Source organism: Alexandromys fortis, unplaced genomic scaffold (genome assembly GCF_014885135.2).
Source record: "Alexandromys fortis isolate MF-2015 unplaced genomic scaffold, M_Fortis_MF-2015_v1.1 scaffold_69, whole genome shotgun sequence".
NCBI classification, from domain to species: Eukaryota; Metazoa; Chordata; class Mammalia; order Rodentia; family Cricetidae; genus Alexandromys; species Alexandromys fortis.
The window spans coordinates 195,242-216,691 of record NW_026067951.1 but is presented as its reverse complement, the minus strand read 5'-3'; the positions used below and the strand labels follow the sequence as shown (position 1 = coordinate 216,691).

The following is a 21,450-nucleotide window of genomic DNA, read 5'->3' as shown; positions in this document are numbered from 1 at the left end:
TATATAATCTTGTGTCAAGTTTTCCCTATGCTAAAATCTACTTAGTTTATATATTGTAACTGTTTATATAGAAATCCAACTTGACCCAGAGGCTCTCAAGAAAAATGCAGTGTTGAAGGTAAAGTTCACATCTGAAATGCACTGGGACATAATTATGGTCTCACTCAGAAGGGAAGGAAGTGGACAGCTCTAGAGTAGACACGATGAGGCTTCTGTAGTTTTGCTACTGGTCCAGACAGCTGCCACCCAGCTCTTGTGTTGTCGGCGGAGCTCACAGGGCTCTCAGGTAAGCCAACCTTGTGCTTATATTCACCTTCCTTTCTGACTCCATGAGAAACATTTTGTTTGCAGGTTTTAAGGCAGAAATGTTTACAAGCACTTGTTGATCATAAGCCACTAATGTAAAAGTGCAAGGATGTAGTTAAAGAAAAAGTCTTTATTTATATTATTAACTGGAACCATAATAAATAATGTCATATGCTAATATAACAACAGATGTTCTCATGCATTCACCACGCTTATAAATATATATAGGAAAGCTGGCTTGCAGGAACAAAGGTGGAGAAGTGTACTTAGCAATACAGAGAAGTGAAAGTTACAGTGTTCAGAGTCTCCCCATCATTGTAAAAATCCATCCCTGTGAGCAAATGGGAAGCTCCCATATATTTTCCACTTTTTGTAAACATGCTAGAGTTAAATAAGTTACCAAAGGACCAGAGCTGATACTTTGTTATTTATTAGTATTTCTTATGGAAAACATATTTTCCATAAATGAATGACAATGAAAAACAAAAATTAACTTCTACATTTTTGGTGTGGAGGCAAAAGAACACAACAAAATGAATCTGAATGAAATAAGACACAGGAGGTGTTTGTGACTGAGTCTCGTTATAAAGCTGCTGCAATATTGTGTTTATTATCTGGTAAGGAACAACTAATTACCTGACTGCGGAAGTGATAACATTTAATTAAAGCCTAATTTCGCTAGTAAATTTCACAGAAAGGATTAAAATAGGATAACCTTTAACATAAAGCTTTAGAACAAATAATTTAAACATATCTTAAACACTGAAAATGTGTTTTTAATTGTTATTTACAGTTAATCAACAATACCAGTGTTTAGCTTAATGTAGCCAGTCATGAATCCCCCTTTCAACACCTGTTTTACAATCTTCCTTATAAATACTCAGACAACTCAGTTGAGTGAAGGAGAGCGTTCTGTGGTCCACAGTAACTCAATGCATGGCCATTTGGTTTGGAGACAGCGTTTAATAGGCGTGTCATCTGTCTGTAGCATGGGGTCTTCAAAGCCCATAACCACGGCGGTCCCTTCCACATACATTACCTGTTAAGAGGAAAGCCAGCAAGGTCAGTTAACATTCATAGCAAATTCTCAAGTGGATACAGATAGCTTCACAGTCAAGTATGTTTCTGAGACCTCATTATGTGGAGATTTACATCTAACTGTTTTGATAGGAATTATACTCAACTATAACATCTGAAAAATAAATTTATAAATGAGATGGTGACATGAATTTTAATTATTAACTGGTAAAATTTAGAATTCGAGATCAAGATTAAAAAAAAAAAGGTAGGCGAATCACAAGCCATATACTTTTAGATGAAGAAAAAAGAATCGTTCTTCAAATGATGGACAACAGGGTGTGTTTCTTCCCCTAGTGTCCACATGGCATACTGTGCTTGCTCTGGCTTGGCTACTGAGGCAGTCAGTCGCTCCTATTCTAAGGGGAACACAGCTATGCACTCTGAGAGGACTTCACCTTCCATGTTCAGTGTAAGGATCTGAAGATGATCAGCATGCTTGTTAATGGAATCTGCTGGCTTTGGACTCAATGGTTTTGAAATGCAGCTCTTGAGCATATGTGAGGACAGACACAAAAGTCATGGAAGGATGACAGAGCAGAGACCTGGCAATGATCACATTAACTAATTTGGAGGGCAGATACGAGAAAACATTTATTCTGCTTTTTTTTTTTTTTTTAAAGAAAATACTTAAAGTTATTGGCCATACCAGGAGAACACTAACTCACTACCAGGATTCAATGTGCACACTGATCGCGGTGCTATGAAAAGGAGTGGCCATGACTGCTCTCTTCCAGAGTATGTAGTTATTGTACCAGTTCAGTGGAGGCTACACATGACTGCAATTATGCTCTCATGACATAAAAGCATAACATAAGTGTGACCAAGGAGCCAAAAGAAACAAGTTTATCAGCCTTCAACAAGAGTTCCCTTAAAAACACAACTGATGGAGGAATAGGATGTTCTACTACTAGGGCACATAATTTGGTTTATAAACTTTACTCTTTAGGGAAGTCCAAAGGCATTAAAGTAAAATACATTCTTTATATTAAAATTACAACTCATATTTTTCAACCTCAAAGCAAAAGTGCCACTTTCTAAAATGTTATCTGAAAGGAATATATCTTGACATAGGACCTGTTTCTCCAACAGCATCAGAGCAGAGCAATGTGATCTCTTCTGTGGTCTCCACTGGTGTCTGCTGTCTTTCCTGGTGGCTGCAGCCCAGACTAGTGTTCTTGTGTTTTTCCTGGTATCTGGAGTGGTACCTAACTGAGTAGTCAGCCCTACTTCACACTTCTATATGAACGATGTGCACGCGCTGCTCCACAACTGTTACACAGTACATCATGTTAATACTCCAGACGTCTTGATTTCTCATCTTGTGTTAGTATGTCAGACGCTTGTCACAAGCATGATTTGTAAACTTACTATATACAGGTAGCGTGGCCAAGCAGACCAAGGACAGGATTGGGAATCAGGAACTCAGTTCCAATCCCTGCTCTGTCAATGACTTGCTGTGTGACTCTGGCTGAGTCACTTAATCTCCCTGTCTCAGAGGCCTCATCTGTAAAATATGGATAATATTTGACTACCTTACAGGGACTGTGGCTGTTAATTAATATTTAGTGATGATGAAGCTAGGCAAAACTTCAACAACTACATGAAGTACTCATTAACACACAATATGAAATCATCCAGGGTTTCTTACCAATTGTACTCTGTTACAGATATCAATAAATTGGTGAAAAGATTTTTGGACACATGAAAAATTTTAATTTATATTTTGTTATTAAAATGAATTTTAGTCTTTTAGTTTCATTTTTTAAAAGGTAATGTATCTAACTTATGATCTACTTCTATAGCCATCCTCCAATTAGATACTTACAAAGCAGCATGAGGTCAAACTGAAAAGGCATCATTCCTCCTAACATTGGCTAAACCTACTGTGGCTGTTCCTTGAATAAACACAAAGCTTTTGCCTTGGACGAGGCTAGTATACTCAGACACATGGCATCTGTGTGCCCTGGCCGAGGCTAGTGTACTCAGACACATGGCATCTGTGTGCCTTGGCCGAGGCTAGTGTACTCAGACACATGGCATCTGTGTGCCCTGGCCGAGGCTAGTGTACTCAGACACATGGCATCTGTGTGCCCTGGTCAGCAGCTTAGGAAGCAGAGGTGCAGAGCAGAATGGTGAAAGCACAGGCACTGGGCTGGGCTACACTCAGTCTCAATCCCAGCTCTGCCATCTCTTGGCTCTGGACAAGATGCTTACCTGTGCTTAGGCCCCTCTACAGAGCAGACACATACGGACTTCAGAGGGCCACACGAAACTAAAGACTAAATACACTAGGTAAATGTTCAATAAAGCCATTTTGGTAAATTGAAAAAATTCTCAATTAAAATCCCAGTGTTATCTACTTCTGCATTTAAATTGATGGACAGGAGCCTTCTGAGAATTAGCCAGAACTGCTGATCTGGAAATACCTCCACAGTTTAGAGTAACTGTGTATATAGGAGACATAGCTGTTTTGTCACAGTGAAATGATTGCCCCATAGTTCAATGTACAGCTTGAAAGCAGATTATGTGTTAGTCAAATTGAATACAGACAATTTTGACATGTGTGGCAATAGAGAGACTTCTGGAACACCTTAAGTAGCAACTGCAGGAGACTCAGACACAACCCAGCTGAAGACAAATTATAAATGAATTCTCATACCTTTTCATTATAATTTGACTGCTTCAATCCATTGTAGTGGTAGACAGTAAAAGATTCTGGACCACTGGAGCCCTGTTATAAATAAAAGACTATTAAAACTTTAAATTATACCTTTTTATAAGCAATTTCTAATAAGCAATGAATGTAAAAATGCAAATCTCTTAAATCTTTATTGTCATTGGAGGACCACTTGGTAAAGACAACCTGTATGGTGTTAACGGCCAGGAAGGCTGAGAAAGGAAACAGCTGCTTCTGGAAGCAGGGAAGCCCTGACCGGCACAAGTTCTTCCACACCTGCTATGTCTCTAAGTGGATGTACGCATTACACTAAAAAGGACAAGTTCCTAACAAATACCTCCTAAAATCCCTCACTACAAATACTTGCTTCTTGCTGTGGAACAAAGCAACACTGCCTCTACAAAACCACAAACACACATGCACCAACAGCTTCAGTTTGCCGCACAGTACTGAATCAGAAGTTTCAATTAAAAATATAATTTCACAGAAATCAAAAGATATCATGCCTAATAAGACTTTATTACCACTCAAAGTGTCTGGGCTCCTAGCTGATTCTCAGCAGGCAATGTTCTATCCCTGCAGTTTGTCTTCCTGGCCAGGGTCCCTCCACAGGATCTTTTCTACTTGGTGGGAAGTGAACTGCTGGAAACTCCTGCTTCAGCTCCTGACAGAGGTGGGCTGCGAGGATGCAGCTTTATTGAAAGGAGGAAAAGTGGAGGGACTCTGGCAAGGGTTCAGGGCTCTGCTCTAGGCTTGAGGCTCAGAGCATCTTCCCTTCTCCAAGCTCACCTTTTCAGTTCCTATGAGCTTTGAGTGTTTCTTCACTTATGCCAAGAGCAAGCAAGGATCTCCAAAACAGCAGAGGACTTACTCTGCCCTTCAGTCTGACCCCTAAGTTCTGAGTTCTGCGTCAGACACATAAGACATATTTCTTTCTAAAATGCCCTTTCCTCATTTTCTAAGACCTGGCCCAAATCTTACTTTCCTGTAAAGTTTCCTCTACTACTATGGGAGTTTTAAGAAAAAGCTGTTTGAATTGAGAATAAACATCACATGATTTTATATCATTGGGTTGTTATTCTGGAAGACTACATTGTTTTACATTTGCTTTAGTATTTCCCAAGTAAAATTTAAGCTCTCATAACCTGAATTTAGGTGACTATTTCCTGAATGGCACACATGAGTCACTCTGATTACTTAGGTGAGTAATTGTTCTTGATTCACAATTTATTTTAACTTAACAAAAGTCATTCTCCTCATTTGAATCCTGTTAGTATGCTCAAGGTAGAGTAGCTACTTGGCACACAGAAACAGGACAAAGGCAGGGCAAAGCAGGAAGTACTTTTGCCTGTGGGGCTAGACAACAGACCTAGTTTAGCTCTTGGGTTAGTCGTCACCACGCACATGTTTTACATTTTCTAGGAATGGGGGGTACCTGCACTCAATTACAAGGCATACAGGATATGCTCACTGAAGATATGCTGCTCCTACCGGTCTCACTAAACCAAGTTCTCAGCGTCTACATCCTATCAGTGCATGTCCTTCCACTGGGTCAGATAAGAAGGCAGAAGGGGCACAGGGGAGTGAGTTCCCACATGGTGTGGTTAGGCAGAGGTGGGAACAGTCTCCTGTGAGGAAGCTGCTCTAAGTTAGACCTCCATTAGTCACCCAGAGGTGCTGCAACCTTGCTGTGCTCTGTCCCCAGAGCTCCCGATTCACTAGACCCAGAGACTTGAGGGGTTGCGTTTCTAACTACATCTTACACACTACATTTTGAGAACCTTCTGCTCCCGAGGAAAATGACAGCGGGGTCACATATGCTAGGAGAAAAGACTATGAATTCCACAGAGGAAATGAGAAAAACCAGGCTTGAATGACGACCTTGCTGAGAGTCACAGGGAGGAAAGCAAACAGTAAGATGGACTCAAGAGCACCCATTAGAGAGAAAGGTGTTTCCTGTAGGCCAGAAGGGAACTGGAACATTCTTCCTCCACAAACACAGGAACTCTCACTGCAGTCAATGTTATTAAATAAAATAACACAGCGAGGACACACAACTGGGTGATCTGGGAGGAACTCAGGAGAGGAGCTAGGGTGAGTATGACCAAACACGCCGTATGAAACCCTCAGAGAATCAGAAATATGAAAACAATATTAATTCCTCGAGCTAACAAGTTATGTTAATATTAAGCATCATCTTGTAATTAACACACAAGCAGCCAAAAGAGCTGATAACTGTCTTCTTCTGCAGTTTTCAGTCCCCACCCTCGCACGAGTATCCACACTGAAAGCTAACAAGCATTTTTAGTAATGTCCTGGCAGCACCTTCTTGAAATATAATGAGCCTCAAATACTGCTTCAAAACCTTATGATGCTATAATTAACCATCCACCAACACAGCTAAAGGCACTTTCAGAAAAGCCCAAGGGTTGGTATACTAACATACTGGACACTATAGTCCAATAGTGCCTGCCTTTCCAATGTCAGAAAGAGAAGTTTGAGAGTGTTTTCTTTTTGTTGTTTTTTTTTCATAAATTATTTGCCAAGGTTTAAAAAGTTCAATTTCCTGTACTGTGATGGCATTGGCTGCTTCCTGAATTTTACCACTCACCTTTATTTGTAATAACCAAAAGTAACCTATGCTGTCTAAGCGTGCATTAACAACTAAGATTGAGTACCAGTAATGCCAGTTACTCTGTTCAAGTCAGACCTGTGCCTAAGATATCAAATTAACAACATATCAAAATTAAACACCTACATTTTTTTTACAGTACCTGAACACAATTGGCATTTCTATTGGAAGAGTTTGTACTGCTGCTGTTTGATGACATGACCATGATTGTTAAGCTGAATAATTCAGGTCAGTGGATACATGCCTCACTTAGGACAAAGACAAGGGCAGATGCAGGCACAACTCAAGAGTGTGACAACTAGCAGCCCTGTCAACTGAGGCAAAGCCAATAGAAGACATGCACCATTCCTCCGAGAACAAAGCTATCCTGTTCAGCCTTTCTTCTGAAACTCAGGCTCACTACTAGGAGCACCTGCGCCTGCCCTTTCCTCTTGTGGCACTGTCCCAGGACACACACTAACCAACAGTTTTGCAAGAATGAACTCAGGGATGGGAGAAAGAGAGTTGTCTCTCTTTAATTCATGTACTTCTAATTTCATCCTTCTTTTTTTTTAGCATTCCACCGTCCTCTGCCACCCATCAGAATTCAGAGTACTGCACAGGGTACAGGTCCACTGGCACCCTTAGAGAACTGCATCACTATACTAACATAAAGATGCCAAATCAAGGACTGCATGGCTATGCCAACACACGTAACCACACACATGTCACTGTAAGACAGGCATACTCTGAGGACTACATTGCTGAACCAGGACACAGACAGACCCATTGCACAGTGACACCTACTGAGTGGGGTTACATAGCTACATCAGCACACACACACACACACACACACACACTCTGGGCACTGTATCACTGTACTGACACATGCATGTTTTCTAAGAACTACACTGCTACATGGGCTCATACATGTCCTTCTGACCTTTGCATGGGAAGATTTTATGGAATGGTGTTTTCTCAGTCTCACACGTGCATTTTAGGAAAAGGAAAAAATAGTCCAGTTCACAGACAATCATCTCAACAGAGCAAATGAGTACAATAGATTCTCTTGGCTGTTACCTGATCAGGAAAAAATTCTTGAAGAAATGGACCCAACAAAATGATTCCTAATCCTTCTGGATCTAATTTGTTTTTTATGAGATTTATACTATAGGGAGACAAAAAGAAAAACAATGAATACCAAAGAAGACAAACCCACAAAATAGTCCATTCTCTCATGACTCAATTGCTGGTACTATAACACATTTGGAAGCAAAAATCCTAAGAGCTGTTCTTTTTAGAACTTTAGTGACAAATACACAGGAATGGCATCTAATTCGCCAAAACTTGGCTATTTTTAAATCAGAGTAATCTGTTACTATTTAAAATTTAAATTATGACGATGACTTTAGAATATTGTTCCTTATTAGGTAAAGTAATTTAAAAACCAAGGCTTATAAAATCAGGCTGTAACCTCCCAAAGGCAGATTCTCTCTGCGTACTAGGTATGCATGAATTCAACAATCAAATTTACTTTTCAAAATCTATTTTCGGCTCTAGGAGTTAGAAAGAAACAAGTCAAGAGGCATTGGGACATCAGATAATAATAAAAAAATCTTCAAAATGTTACTTTTAAGAACTAAATAAGATAGATGCTTAACATTCTTGGACAATCTAACTTGAAGGCCACAGACGTAAGAGCTTTAGTCCAGGGAATCACAGCAAGTGGCACAGCCCTTGCTGGTCTAGCAGCAATCGCAAGTAAACAAGTTCTGTACAGCGTTTGCCACTTAGGTGTAATAGAGGCTGGTGGAGAGGGATGTATGAAGCTCAAGAGGCAAAGAGAAGGGGAATGCAGTTTAAAGGGTTTCAAAACTGTCAGTTTTCTTCCCCCCAACGCTATCTCAAATGACAAGTTAAAGTTAGCCTACTAACTGCAAAGCAGCATGTTTGGGAATTACAGGGAATTTGGACTGATCAGCTTCCCCAAGATACTTCCCCAGGGCTCAAGGTGGGTGGAGTCACTGTGCTCAAGCTCTTTAGGGATGGACAGCTAGAGCAGGGGCCAGGCACAGGGCTACAAAGGACTCCCTTCCTGGGAAGGTCTGTGTCAGGAGACCATTTTCAGAGTGTGGTGGACATCTGTTTGTCTGTCTGTCTGTCTCTTTCCTCTGCCTGTGTTTAGACAAGGTCAGTTCCAGAGTTTTTGTTTGTTGTGTTTTATTAGAAATGGAATCTGAGCCATGTGTTCAGGGATAAAACAGTTTTGTTTGTGTGTGTGTGTGTGTGTTTTTAAAGGTTCTATGAAGGTTACATCTCTGTGACGTCTCTAGCCAGGTTCAGTGATACATTCCTCAGCTCTAGAAGATACTGGAGCCTGACTATCACAGCCTTTCCAGGCCTGGTTGTCATCTGTATGCTCTATGCAAAAGCTCTGAGTTTCAGTGGGTCTAGGGAAGGCCATTAGATTGTGATCTAAAACAAAGGCAAGGTCATTATTGTCAATGAAATTGCATATATAAGATCTCAAAAATGGAAGTCTTTGTAGAGAGAAATTTTCAAATCAATAGTGAAAGACTGATTTTGAGAAGTGAGACAGTCAATGGAAAGTGAAGAAGTAACACATGACAGACATGGTCATCTGTTCTCAGATCGGGCTAGGCTTTTCCCCTAAATTTTTATTGTCTTGTTAGCACCACCACCCCACCCCACCCCCGCCCGGGATCACTTCCAATCCCACTCACTACTCAGGGTCTGAAACAAGGTCCAAGGCTTTCATCACATCTTCCAGAAGGGAGTCGGCTATGAATCCATTATCTGGAAAAATATTAAAGAGAAGGTGGAATATGAACATTTCTGATCAGGTTATGGGGAAGGGAAGATCACATACAGGAGCCCAAGGGGTGGATAAACTATGTACATGATTTTGCTATAGAGCTTACTACTACTAGGTACCTGCACAGATGAATTTTCTTAGGGACACAAAGATTTATCTTCAAGGAAAATTTTTTAAAAAATCTACTTACGAACTACAGTTAATGGGATGGTTGAAATGGAGGGAGGACGGAGATGGGAGCAGGGAAGAAGATATCTTAATTAAGAGAGCCAATTTGGGGTTGGCAAGAGGCCTGACTCTAGTGGGGTTCCCAGGTGTCTAAGGGGATGTCCCCAACTAGGTTATTGGGCAGTGGAGGAGAGGGTGCCTGAAGTGGCCTTTCCCTTAGTCAGACCGATGACTATCTTGAATATCACTATAGAACCTTCGTCCGGTGACCGATAGAGATAGAGACAGAGACCCACATCAGAGCACTGGACTGAGCTCCCAAAGTCTAGTTGCAGAGCAGGAGGAGGGAGAATATGAGCAAGGAAGTCAGGACCATGAAGGGTTGGTCCACCCACTGAGACAGTGTGCCTGATCTAATAGGAGCTCACCAAATCCTGCTGAACTGGGACTGAATGAGCATGTGATCAAACTGGACCCTCTGAATGTGGCTGACAATTGGGGCAGACTGAGAAGCCAATAATAGTGGCACTGGGATTTGTCTCTACTGCATATACTGGCTTTTTCGGATCCTAGTCTGTTTGGATGCATACCTTCCTAAGCCTGGATGGACAGGGGAGGGCCTTGGATTTCCCACAGGGCAGGTGGTACCTCTTAGGACTGGAGGGGGAGGGTGGAACATGAGTGGGGAAGCAGGGTGGGAATGGGAGAAGGGGAGGAAGTGAAAATTTTGAATGGTATTATTTATAATGCAATAAAAATAAAAAAAGTAAAAAAAGAACTACAGCTAAACCTTGAAGTTAAATTATTTTCTTTTTTAGAAGTTTCACCAACCTGCAAATGGATAAAAACTCCATTTAAAGTGACAACGTAACTATATCCAGCAAAACTTTCAATCACCACAGAAGGGCAAAACAATATATTCCATGACAAAACCAGATTTAACCAATACCCAGCCACAAACCCAGGCCTATACAAAGTGTTAGAAGAAAATACCCAACCCAAGGAAGTTGGCTGCATCAACAAAAACAAAGACAATTGATGATCTCATAGCAGCAAATCCCCAAAAAGGGAAAAAGCACACATATTAAAATCTCCAACAACAAAAACTAAATTAACAGGAGATAGCAAACCACTGGTCATTAATATCCCTTAATATAAATGTACTCAACTCACCTATAAAAAGACACGTGCTAACAGATTGGATATGAAAACAGAATCCATCCTTCTTCTGCATATAAGAAACACACCTCAACCTCAAAGATAGATATCGCTTCAGAGTAAAGGATTGGGAAAAAAATTTCCAATCAAATGGACCTAAGAAACAAGCTGGTGTAGCTATCCTAATATCTAACAAAATAGACTTCAAACAAAAATCAGTCAAAAGAGACAAAGAAGGACATTTCATAATAGTCACAGGAAAAATCCATCAAGAGGAAATCTCAATACTGAACATCTATGCCCCAAATAAAAGGACACCCTCATATGTAAAAGAAACACTTTTTTTTTTTTTTTTTTGGTTTTTCGAGACAGGGTTTCTTTGTGGCTTTGGAGCCTGTCCTGGCACTAGCTCTGTAGACCAGGCTGGTCTCGAACTCCAAAGCTTAAATCATACATTAAACCACACACACTAATAGTGGTAGACTTTAACACTCCACCCTCACCATTGGACAGGTCAGTCAGGCAAAAAAATTAGCAGAGAAATAAGAGAACTAACAGATGTTATGACTCAAATGGGCTTATCAGACATCTATAGATCTCCCATGCTCTTGGGCAGGTAGAATTAACATAGTAAAAATGGCAATCTATCTTACCAAAAGCATTCAATGCAAGGCCCATCCAAATCCCAGCAAAATTCTTCACAGACCTCAAAAGAACAGTACTCAACTTCATATGGAAAAGCAAAAAACACAGGATAGGAAAAATAATCTTGTACAGCAAAATAATTTCTGGAGGCATCACAACCCTGATTTCAAACTCTACTATACAGCTACAGTACTAAAAACAATCAGGTATTGGCATAAAAACAGACAGGAGGAACAATGGAACCGAATAAAAAACCCAGATATTAATCCACACACTTTTGGACACCTGATATTTGACAAAGAAGCAAAGATTACAAATGGGAAACAGAAAGCATATTCAACAAATGGTGCTGGCAAAACTGGATATCAACGTGTAGAAGAATGAAAATAGATCCATATCTATCACCATGCACAAAACTCAAGTCCAAATGGATCAAAGACCTCAACATAAAGTCAGCCACACTGACCTCATAGAAGAGAAAGTAGGAAGTACACATGAATGCACTGGCACAGGAAACCACTTCCTAAATATAACCATAGTAGTAGCATAGACACTGAGAGAAACAATTAATAAATGGGACCTCCTGAAACTGAAAAGCTTCTGTAAAACAAAGGACATGGTCAACAAGGCAAAACGACAGCCTACAGAATGGGAAAAGATCTTTACTAACCCCATATCAGACAGAGGGCTGATCTCCAAAATATACAAAGAACTCAAGAAATTGGTCATCAAAAAAACAAATAATCCAATAAAAAATGGAGTACAGACCTAAACAAAGAACTCTCAACAGAGGAATCTAAAATGGCTGAAAGACACATAAGGAAATGTTCAACATCTTTAGTCACTAGAGAAATGCAAATCAAAACAACTCTGAGATTCCATTTTACACCTGTAAGAATGGCCAAGATCAAAAACACTGATGACAACTTATGCTGGAGAGGTTGTGGGGTAAAGGGAACACTCCTGCATTGATGGTGAGAATGCAAGCTGGTACAACCCCTTTGGATACCAGTGTGACAATTTCTCAGAAAAATAGGAAACAACTTTCCTTAAGACCCAGCAATACCACTTTTGGGTATATATCCAAAGGATGCTCAATTGTGCCACAAGGACATGTGCTCAACTATGTTCATAGCAGCATTGTTTGTCATAGCCAGAACCTGGAAACAACCTAAATGCCCCTCGACTGAAGAATGGATAAGAAAAATGTGGCACATTTACACAAGGGAGTACTACACAGCAGAAGAAGATAATGACATCTTGAAATTTGCAGGCAAATGGATGGATCTAGAAAATATCAGTTTCAGTGAGGCAATCCAGACCCAGAAAGACAATTATCACATATACTCACTCATAAGTGGTTTTTAAAACATAAAGCAAAGAAAACCAGCCTAAAAATCACAATTCCAGAGAGAACTTAGACAACAATGAAGACTCTAAGAGAGACATACATGGATCTAATCCATATGAGAAGTAAAAAAGGACAAGATCTCCTGAGTAAATTGGGAGCATGCGAACCTTATGAGAGGATTGAAGAGGCAGGGAATGGGAGCAGAAAAAATATGTAGAGCTCAAAAAAAAAAACAAACCTCAGTATGTATATATATATATATATAAAATCATCAGAAGGTAAAAAAAAAACCAACAATGTAATTCAGCAATTGCATAAATCTTCAAATTATCATGAAGAAATGTAGTGTAAAGAATTCTTTACAACAAATTCTGCTTGTTCCAGTCTCGTTTTATTAAAGTGTAGTGATTCGTTCCTATTTAGATAACTGATGGTGTAAAAGCAAGAAAAAGATCTTAAAACAAGCTTGACACTAACAAATAACTACAGAATTAAATATAAAAAAATCCACACTAAACCCAACACAGCAACAAGGACACCCACACAAAAGAGCTAAAGCTTGTATGCACAGAAGAGCTAAGTGCTGACAATGACAATTTCACAAAAAACATTTTATGGTTTAGTTAAACAAACAGTATAGAAAACTTTTTGTCCTGCCAGGGTCCTCCACATCTTGGGGCAGGCTCTAGCAACGTTAGTTTGCCTCAATCTCCCCAACCCACAGGTCTAGCCCAGAACCCAGTTTCAATGCCCAGGACTCATCTGAACACCACTGGATGTGCTGACCCCAAATTTGAGGCTCCATGTAGGAGCATACCACCTGCCCATCAGCTGCAGGCTCCTTGCAGCTCACATCTAACCTGTTCATCTTGAACCAGGGTCTAGCCAGGTGAGTGCACCTTGTGGTCTGCTCCATGCATCTCTCCTAACCCAAATCTGCCTCCCAACTCAAGACAGACCAGAACTCACATCCTGTGTGCCAGTCCAGTTCCCAGGGCACCTGACTTCATTCTACCTAAGACAAATCCAACCTTCAGGCCCAATCTGGCTCATACATCCTGTGCTCTGTCCTAACTACAGTTTCCATATTGGACTCAAAACTAACAAAAGAAGTACACATACGAAGATCTCATTGCAAAAATACAATTATGAAAGATGAAGACAGTACGTAGTACCCCAAATCCAGCAGTTCTGTAGAGATGTTCTCCAATGAGAAATAACTACATGAACTTCAGAACATAGGATTTCAAAGAAGAATCATAAACTTCGTTAAAGATTCCAAGGAATTTTAAGAAGATAAAAACAAACATCCCCTCCCCACAAAACCAAAACAACAGCAACAAAAAACACCAGCTCAACGAACTTAAGAGATAATGAACTTAAAACAACAAACACCTGACCAATCCCCCCCAACCTAAATATATAAGGTTGATGGAAATAATGGAGACAATATAGGATTTGAGAATTGAATTCAATAAAGAGATAAAAACATTAAAAAGAAAAGCTAAAGTGAGGATAGAATTGCAAAGCTCAATAACCTAACTAGAACAAGGGAGAGCCTTAGAAGTAGAACAAAGCTAGCAGAATACAGAATACCAGGACCCAAAGATAAAGTAGAGAAACCAGACCAAAACAAGCAAAGATAATGAAATATTAAAGAACACACACATACCTAACATACAAAAAATGTGGGATTCCACCAAAGGACTAAACCTTTAAATCAAAGGAACAGAACAGAGTGATAAATCCCAGGTCAATTGCACAGGCAGGATTTTCAAAAAGATTATAGAAGAAAATGTCTCCAAACTAAGGAAAGACAATCCCACACAGATACGAGAAGCACATAAAACACCAAGTAGACAAGACGAGCATTAAAAGTCACTAGAGAAAAATTGCCAATCACATAAAAAGGAAAACCTATTAGAACAGTTGATTCCTTAGAAGAAACTTGGAAAGCCAGAGGAGCCTAGAGAAATGCAATCCAAGATCTAATGGACCAGAACTGCCAACCTAAACTACCATATTCAGCAAAGCTGTCTGTCAGAGTTGAAGGAGAAATAAAAATACTTTATGATACCAAAGTCTAAAAATTTTATATCCAGCAGACCAAGCCTAAAAAAAATACAAGATATACATTGGACTGAAGAAGGAATAAGCATAGACAAGATACTGTAAAAAGAAAACTAACTAATAATTACTAAAAAAAACCCCAAGTTACTACAGAGAACACAACCAACAACAAAAACACAAACCACAGCAACACAATATCTGTGTCCATACACACTTTTCATTAATAAGCTTAAATATTAAGTCTCATTAATAATTTAAAATAGTAACAGCCTCAAAGCTCCAATCAAAAGACACACTATGGTTAACTGGATCAAGAGACAAAAATCCATCTACCTGTTGTCTACAAGAAAACTTAATGTTAAGACAGGGACCACTCAGAGTGACAGGATGGAAAAAAGTACCCAATCAATAGGACCAGGTAAGAGACGTTGCTACTCTAATATCTAATATCTAATAACAGGCTTCACACTAAAGCTAATCGGACAGACAGAACAAGGAAAGATAACTTGATTATAACAAAGAGAACAATCAACCAAGGGAACATCACAATTACTATCCTTAACATAAATGCACCAAACTCTGGGGCAGCCAATTTCATAAAGCACACCTCTAGAATTAAAGACAGAGGTTATCATTAATTCACTAATAGTATGTGGTTTCAAGACCCCACTTTCTCCAAGAGATAGGCCATCTGGACAAAAAAAATAAACAGAGAAACATTAGAATTAAACGACATCATACGTCAAATGGTCTTAACAGACACCTACAGATATCCACCAAACACCAAAGAATACACATTTCTTCTCAGCAGCTCAGACACTTCTCTAGAATGGACCTAAACCTGGGACACAAATCTTAACAAGAAATATTGAAATAATTGATAATTAAACAAAATTTAAAGAAATTAAATGTCAATAACTAAAATGGTAGTGTGTATTTATACAAAAGAGTCTAGAAAGTGACCCAAACTCTTGCAATGCCAAAATTAACGATACAAACAAAATGCCTGTAGGGCAGTTAATGTCTTTTTCACAATTAGACAATTTTCTAAGAAACCTTGTCTAAAAGTCCTACTCTTGTAACAAACTACATAAAGTGAGCAGCTGCTCACTCTGGATACCTATTTTAATAGTCTACTAGGCAGGAAAGAGGCTATATAAAGACCTTTTGCATTTGCAATCATCCTGAGCAGTACTTCACCCTTTTCGAGACAGACAGCCCTGGACTAAAATGCTCCGGTCATTTGTGATAACTGAAACTGCTCATACTTTAATGTGAAGGACTAGTGTAACTACAGCTTGTCCAGCTACAAATACTGTGAGGTCTAAAGAATAAAGTAACTGGCAGGGCGGTGGTGGTGCACACCTTTAATCCCAGCACTCAGAAGGCAGAAGCAGGAGGATCTCTGTGAGTTTGAGGCTAGCCTGATCTACAGAGGAGTTCTAGGACAGCCAGGGCTGTTACACAGAGAAACCCGGTCTCAAAAAAAANAAAAAAAAAAAAAAAAAAAAAAAAAAAAAAAAAAAAAAAAACAGAAAAAAAAAGACTTAAGTAACTATTTGAGAGCACCTTCAAAGACATTTAAGTTTATAAGCTTGTTTTGAAAAAAAAAAAAAAGATAGAGAAAAAAATTATTTTGTTTAGTTAAAAGTCACAGCTCCAAGCTCAGAATCTCTAATCATGAACCAGATTTTGGCCGCCAGCAAACAGGAAGAATAATCTGAAAAAGTCCCTGTGCTTATTGGCTATCACTGATGTCTACTTCACATTTTGCATCTCAGCAAGACTAACATAAAATTCCCTGCTGTCCCTGTTCAGACCTTTTCAGCAGTCTAGCTCCATTCTTTCAATTGTATTGCTATTGTAGAATCCCAGTATAGCATGTGCCTGAGAGCAAAGCCCAGATCCACAACATGATCAACAGATAAAACTAGACTTCCAGCTGGGCGGTGGTGGAGCACGCCTTTAATTCCAGCACTCAGGGAAGCAGAGGTAGGCAAATCTCTGTGAGTTCCAGGCCAGCGTGGTCTACAGAGTCCCAGGATAGCCAGAGATAGAGAAACCCTGTCTTGAAAAACCAAAAAGGTGGAAAAAAAAACCCAAAATACTATAAACTTCCTTAAAAGTTCATGCATATGAGTTTGCTGCTTGGTAAATCATTCTCATTATGTTCTGAGCAGTTTTTATTATTGTTATTTCTTAATTTGTGATTTAATCCTGAAACCCTATCAAGTAGTTAAAGTGGTATAATAAAGCATCACTAAGATTAAAATTTTGATAGCATTTCCAAATGAGAAACTAACAATTCAAAAATATACTTTTGACCCTATAAGTTTATTTGACATCAAAATAAGTAGTAGGCTTCTATAATCCTGATGAATCTAAAATACAGAGTGCTCTAATTGTTCAAGCAAAAGGAAAGCCAATACCAAATTATTAGCAGCAGTCTAATGTCAACCACTTTAGAATGGTGGGAGCATTTCTATGACTGTAGCTGTAACAAAGACACTGGTAATGTATAGAGGGGTCTACATTAGATGGTTTAGAACACCTAGAATCTACTCTTGGTTCTTAGAAATCCAAAATACATATGAAGCCTAGAAAGTGATGCATACAAAATTTAGCAACTTGGCAAAAGATGTTAATAATCTATCTTCTAGATTCATAGCAAAGTTTTTGTGGGTGTTGGTGTGGGTATGAGCATGTATTCATGTGTGTGTAGGTCAGAGGTAGGTGGTGGGTGTCTCCACCTTATTTTTTATTTTATTATTATTTTTTAATTTATTTATTTTCAATTAAAAATTTCCACCTTCTCCCCTCTCCACCTTATTTTTGAGGCGGGTTTTCTCACTGAATCCAGAGCTTGATGATTCAGCTTGGCTGGCTGGCCAGTCTATTAGGTTCTGGGATCTTCCTGTCTCTGCATCCCTAGCAGTGAGATCACAAGCACACACACACCATGGCTAGTTTTTTATGTGGGTGCTGGGGAGCTGAGTTCAGTTCCTTATGTCAGCATAGCAAATGCTTCCCTGAGTCCTATCTCCAGTCCCAGGCATGGCAGCACGGTTTGTTTTAGCATATTTGTGGAGGTAAAACGTTTTCTAAGCTGTAATGTTACTCACACACAGCAGTCTCCGCTATATTTACAAGATGGATATGTAGTGGCTGGAGAGCAGCTGAGTAGTGAGAACACTTGCTCCTTTGCTAGGACTCCCACTGGGCGAATCACAAGTACTTGTCATTCCAGCTACAGAGCACCTGAAACCCGCTTTTGGCCTCAGAGAATACCTGAATGTGTGTGGTATTCTCACATACTCTTGGCATACACACAGATACATAAATACAAAATAAAAATAAAATTTTAAAGAAAGCAGGTGCAAGATATGGGTCTCATAGAAGTGCTATCAGTGGTGGCCTGCCAGCACAAAGTTCATTCATTTACTTGAGTATAATTGTGAGGAATAAAATACAATCCATGTTAAGTAATATAATTCAAATTTCTACTAGAGGGAGAACATTTTAAGTAAAAAGGTTTTCGTCTTCAACTTTGTATGTGCGTTAGCTTGTTTGGCAGGGCTATATAAACTGAGTAGGTTCTTCTCCCTCTACTAGGTAATGCTTTCCATACAGGATCCGCCGAGATGAAGATGAGTTTCCTTTTCTCACCACTGCTCTTGTAACCAAGCTTAAGGCTTAAGCACTGAAATGGATTGATGTGGGATTCCCCTCTGTATCTGTGAATACCACTGGGGAATAAGGAAACTGCCTTGGCCTGTTGATAGGGCAGAGTAGAGCTAGGCAAGGAAAACTAAACTAAATGCTGTGAGAAAGGAGGCAAAGTCAGGGAGAAGGCATGGAGTTACCACCAGAGACAAGCCATACTTTGCCGGTAAGCCACCGCCATGTGGCAATGCACAGATTAATGGAGATATAGGAGCTCGCCAGAAATACGCTTAAGCTATTGGCCAAACAGTATTGCAAATAATATAGTTTCTGTGTGGTTATTTCAGGACTGAGCAGCTGGGAACAAACAAGCGGCCTTCAACAGCAACGGATTTTCGTTTTCAGTGTTTTCACTCACAAACCAACCTGCTCCTGATGAGGCAGTACCAGCAGAGCCCGAGAGAGGGGCCTTGCTAAGAGGAAATGGGGCAGATTTGCAAGAACTAAGATCTTAAAGCGGAAGACAGAGAACACAACAACTGAAGCTCTTCAGTGCTCTGAAGGAATGCCCTGACCTAACAGCTTAGGTTTTATGTGGGTTTACAACAGAACTGAAGGAGTTCATTTGAAGTTGTCTTTAAGGGAGGGAGATGCAGGGTTCAGGCACAATGTTTTCTTCAGCACAGAAACAAAAGGCCACTGAGACTCCACTGAGACTCCTCAGGTAACAGTAACTGTAGACAGTTAAATGAATGATACACGTGTGAAGTTTTCAGAACTCATTTTGGTAGAAAAAACACATGGTCAGAAGGATTATATTCTTCCACATGAAGATTTTTTTCAATTACTTTTACTGCGAGTGTGCGAGTGTGTGTGTGTGTGTGTGTGTGTGTGTGTGTACGCGTGTGTGTAGGCCAGAAGTGTTAGATACTCCAGAGCTGGAGTGACAGGGGTGCTGGGAACCACACCTACATCTTCTGCAAGAGCAATCTGTGTTATAACTGCTGAGTCATCTCTCTTGCACTTGATCTGCTTATTCAGTGTTCATTTGGATCAGTTAGATAAGAAAAATATTACTTAGGTGACTCCTATCTTTTGACATCCTGAATCAAAGAGAAAATCACCTTTAACTCAGGGTCCCAGGAACCGCAATTGTTCATTGGCAGAATCTGACGGCAGCCCCATCCTGTGTGTTCTGTTTTCATTTTATCACTTCCTCTAAGATCTTTTTAAGAATTGACACATTCATCTTCCATTCAGTAATCCAACTCATCTTTTGAATAAAATCTGAGAACCATTATAGGATGTTTTACCTTCTGGATCATAGGTTTGAAAAACTCTTCTGGCTTGTTCAGAAGGCGCCTCAGGGGCAACTAAAGCCATATCCTAAAAAATAAAATGAATACCGCCAGTCAGTTGCAACACCATCATATTAACATTAAACACTTGGCTGAGGTGGAGAAATGATGACATTTGGAGTCAGAGTCTTTGGGCTACAATATAGCCAATGCGAGTAGCCAGAGAAACCACCAGCTCTCTCTAGTGCTTACTTTTACTTCTGAAGGATGGAAATGGCACTTAAACCACAGAAAATTGAGAGGATGTCATGCCAACATTATAAAAGCAAATAAGATAAAATACAGTATGCAAAGAACCCATAATTTGTGTTTTATATTACTGTATATGTAAAGAAATGCATAACTTCAAATATCTTCTAATTTTCAACAAATCAAAACTAAGAGAAAATACAACAGAATACACTCTAGTTTTCAAGGAATGGAAACTATGAGATTAGAACAGAGACTGGGCTAACCGCAAAGACTAATACGGACAATCACACATATATTATAATGATAAATGTCACTCTAAGTGGGATGTAACACATGCACAAGGTTCTGCATGTCTAATTCAGCTTCCAAGGAGACATCCGATGGCAGAGCTACTCCTTTCCCCTCATAATTCAAGTTTCTTCATCACAGTGGGAATCACTGCTCATCAGACTACACCCAGAAGCCCAGTGTGTTTCCTCATACAGCTTCACTGCACAGATCTAAGCCATTGTGAAATCCTAGTTCTGATGTACAAGAAGGCAGAATTGAGGGCCCTGTAGTTGATGTCTAGTCATAGCTTCTCTCAACCTATATTTGTGTTCTGTGAGTCACCTCATCAGAGAATAGGTATTCCTTCACACTATCTCAAATCCTTGACCAGAACTACACAGCAAGACCATCTCAAACCAAATCAAACCAGACAACAAAAGACAACAGGTGTGAAGTATAAACAGTAAAATTTAAAATGTTTTATGGACAATTAATCTTAATGTCTGTCCTCACCCTTCCTTATCTCACTTATGGAAGAAGAACTAAAGGAAGCAGTAAGGGAATACTCACCTGACCTGAGGTCTCACCTCCTCAGGATAGAGTGGCATGTTCTGTTGTTATGAAAAATTAGGAATCAGAATCAAAACAAAAAAATTGCACAAGACCTTACCTATTTTTATGTATTCCAAAAAAAGATGAATAAGAAAGAGGACTTGCTAATTTAAACAATTCAGTAATATAGATTATTTTTTCTGCTTTCCATCCCAGACAGAGGCCTTTTCTGCATTTTCTGCTATTCTGACCATATGCACATACCAAGTAATGTCTTCTTTGGTTTAATTTTCAATGCTGTTCTGAATTAATGATTTAGTTCTTGCTGGATACATGGGCTGTGTTTAATTTTTTGCTATCAAAAAGAATGCATCAAGCAAACGGGAAGATATAATTTTATGTAGGCTTAATTATTTTTATAAGAGAGATCTACAGTGGTTTACTGGGTTACAGGAAGAACGCATGTATAATTTTGGAAGAAAGTAGAGACTTGTGAATTATGTTTGCTTATTT

The 21,450-nt window shown here is 39.4% G+C and overlaps 1 protein-coding gene across 5 annotated transcripts in view; it reads right to left on the bottom strand.

Annotated features, from left to right (window-relative positions):
• Positions 1-720: 720 nt before the first annotated feature.
• Mindy3 (MINDY lysine 48 deubiquitinase 3) overlaps positions 721-21,450 on the bottom strand; it is an 82,096-nt gene continuing 61,366 nt past the window's right edge. For all 5 annotated transcript variants that reach the window (XM_050150549.1, XM_050150551.1, XM_050150554.1 and 2 more), the window contains 5 exons: positions 19,879-19,951; positions 9,419-9,491; positions 7,755-7,842; positions 4,046-4,117; positions 721-1,345 (listed from right to left, as the gene is read on the bottom strand). In XM_050150549.1, coding sequence (XP_050006506.1) covers positions 1,196-1,345; positions 4,046-4,117; positions 7,755-7,842; positions 9,419-9,491; positions 19,879-19,951 — 456 coding nt within the window. In that variant the 3' untranslated portion in view covers positions 721-1,195. The remainder of the gene's footprint in view (positions 1,346-4,045; positions 4,118-7,754; positions 7,843-9,418; positions 9,492-19,878; positions 19,952-21,450) is intronic.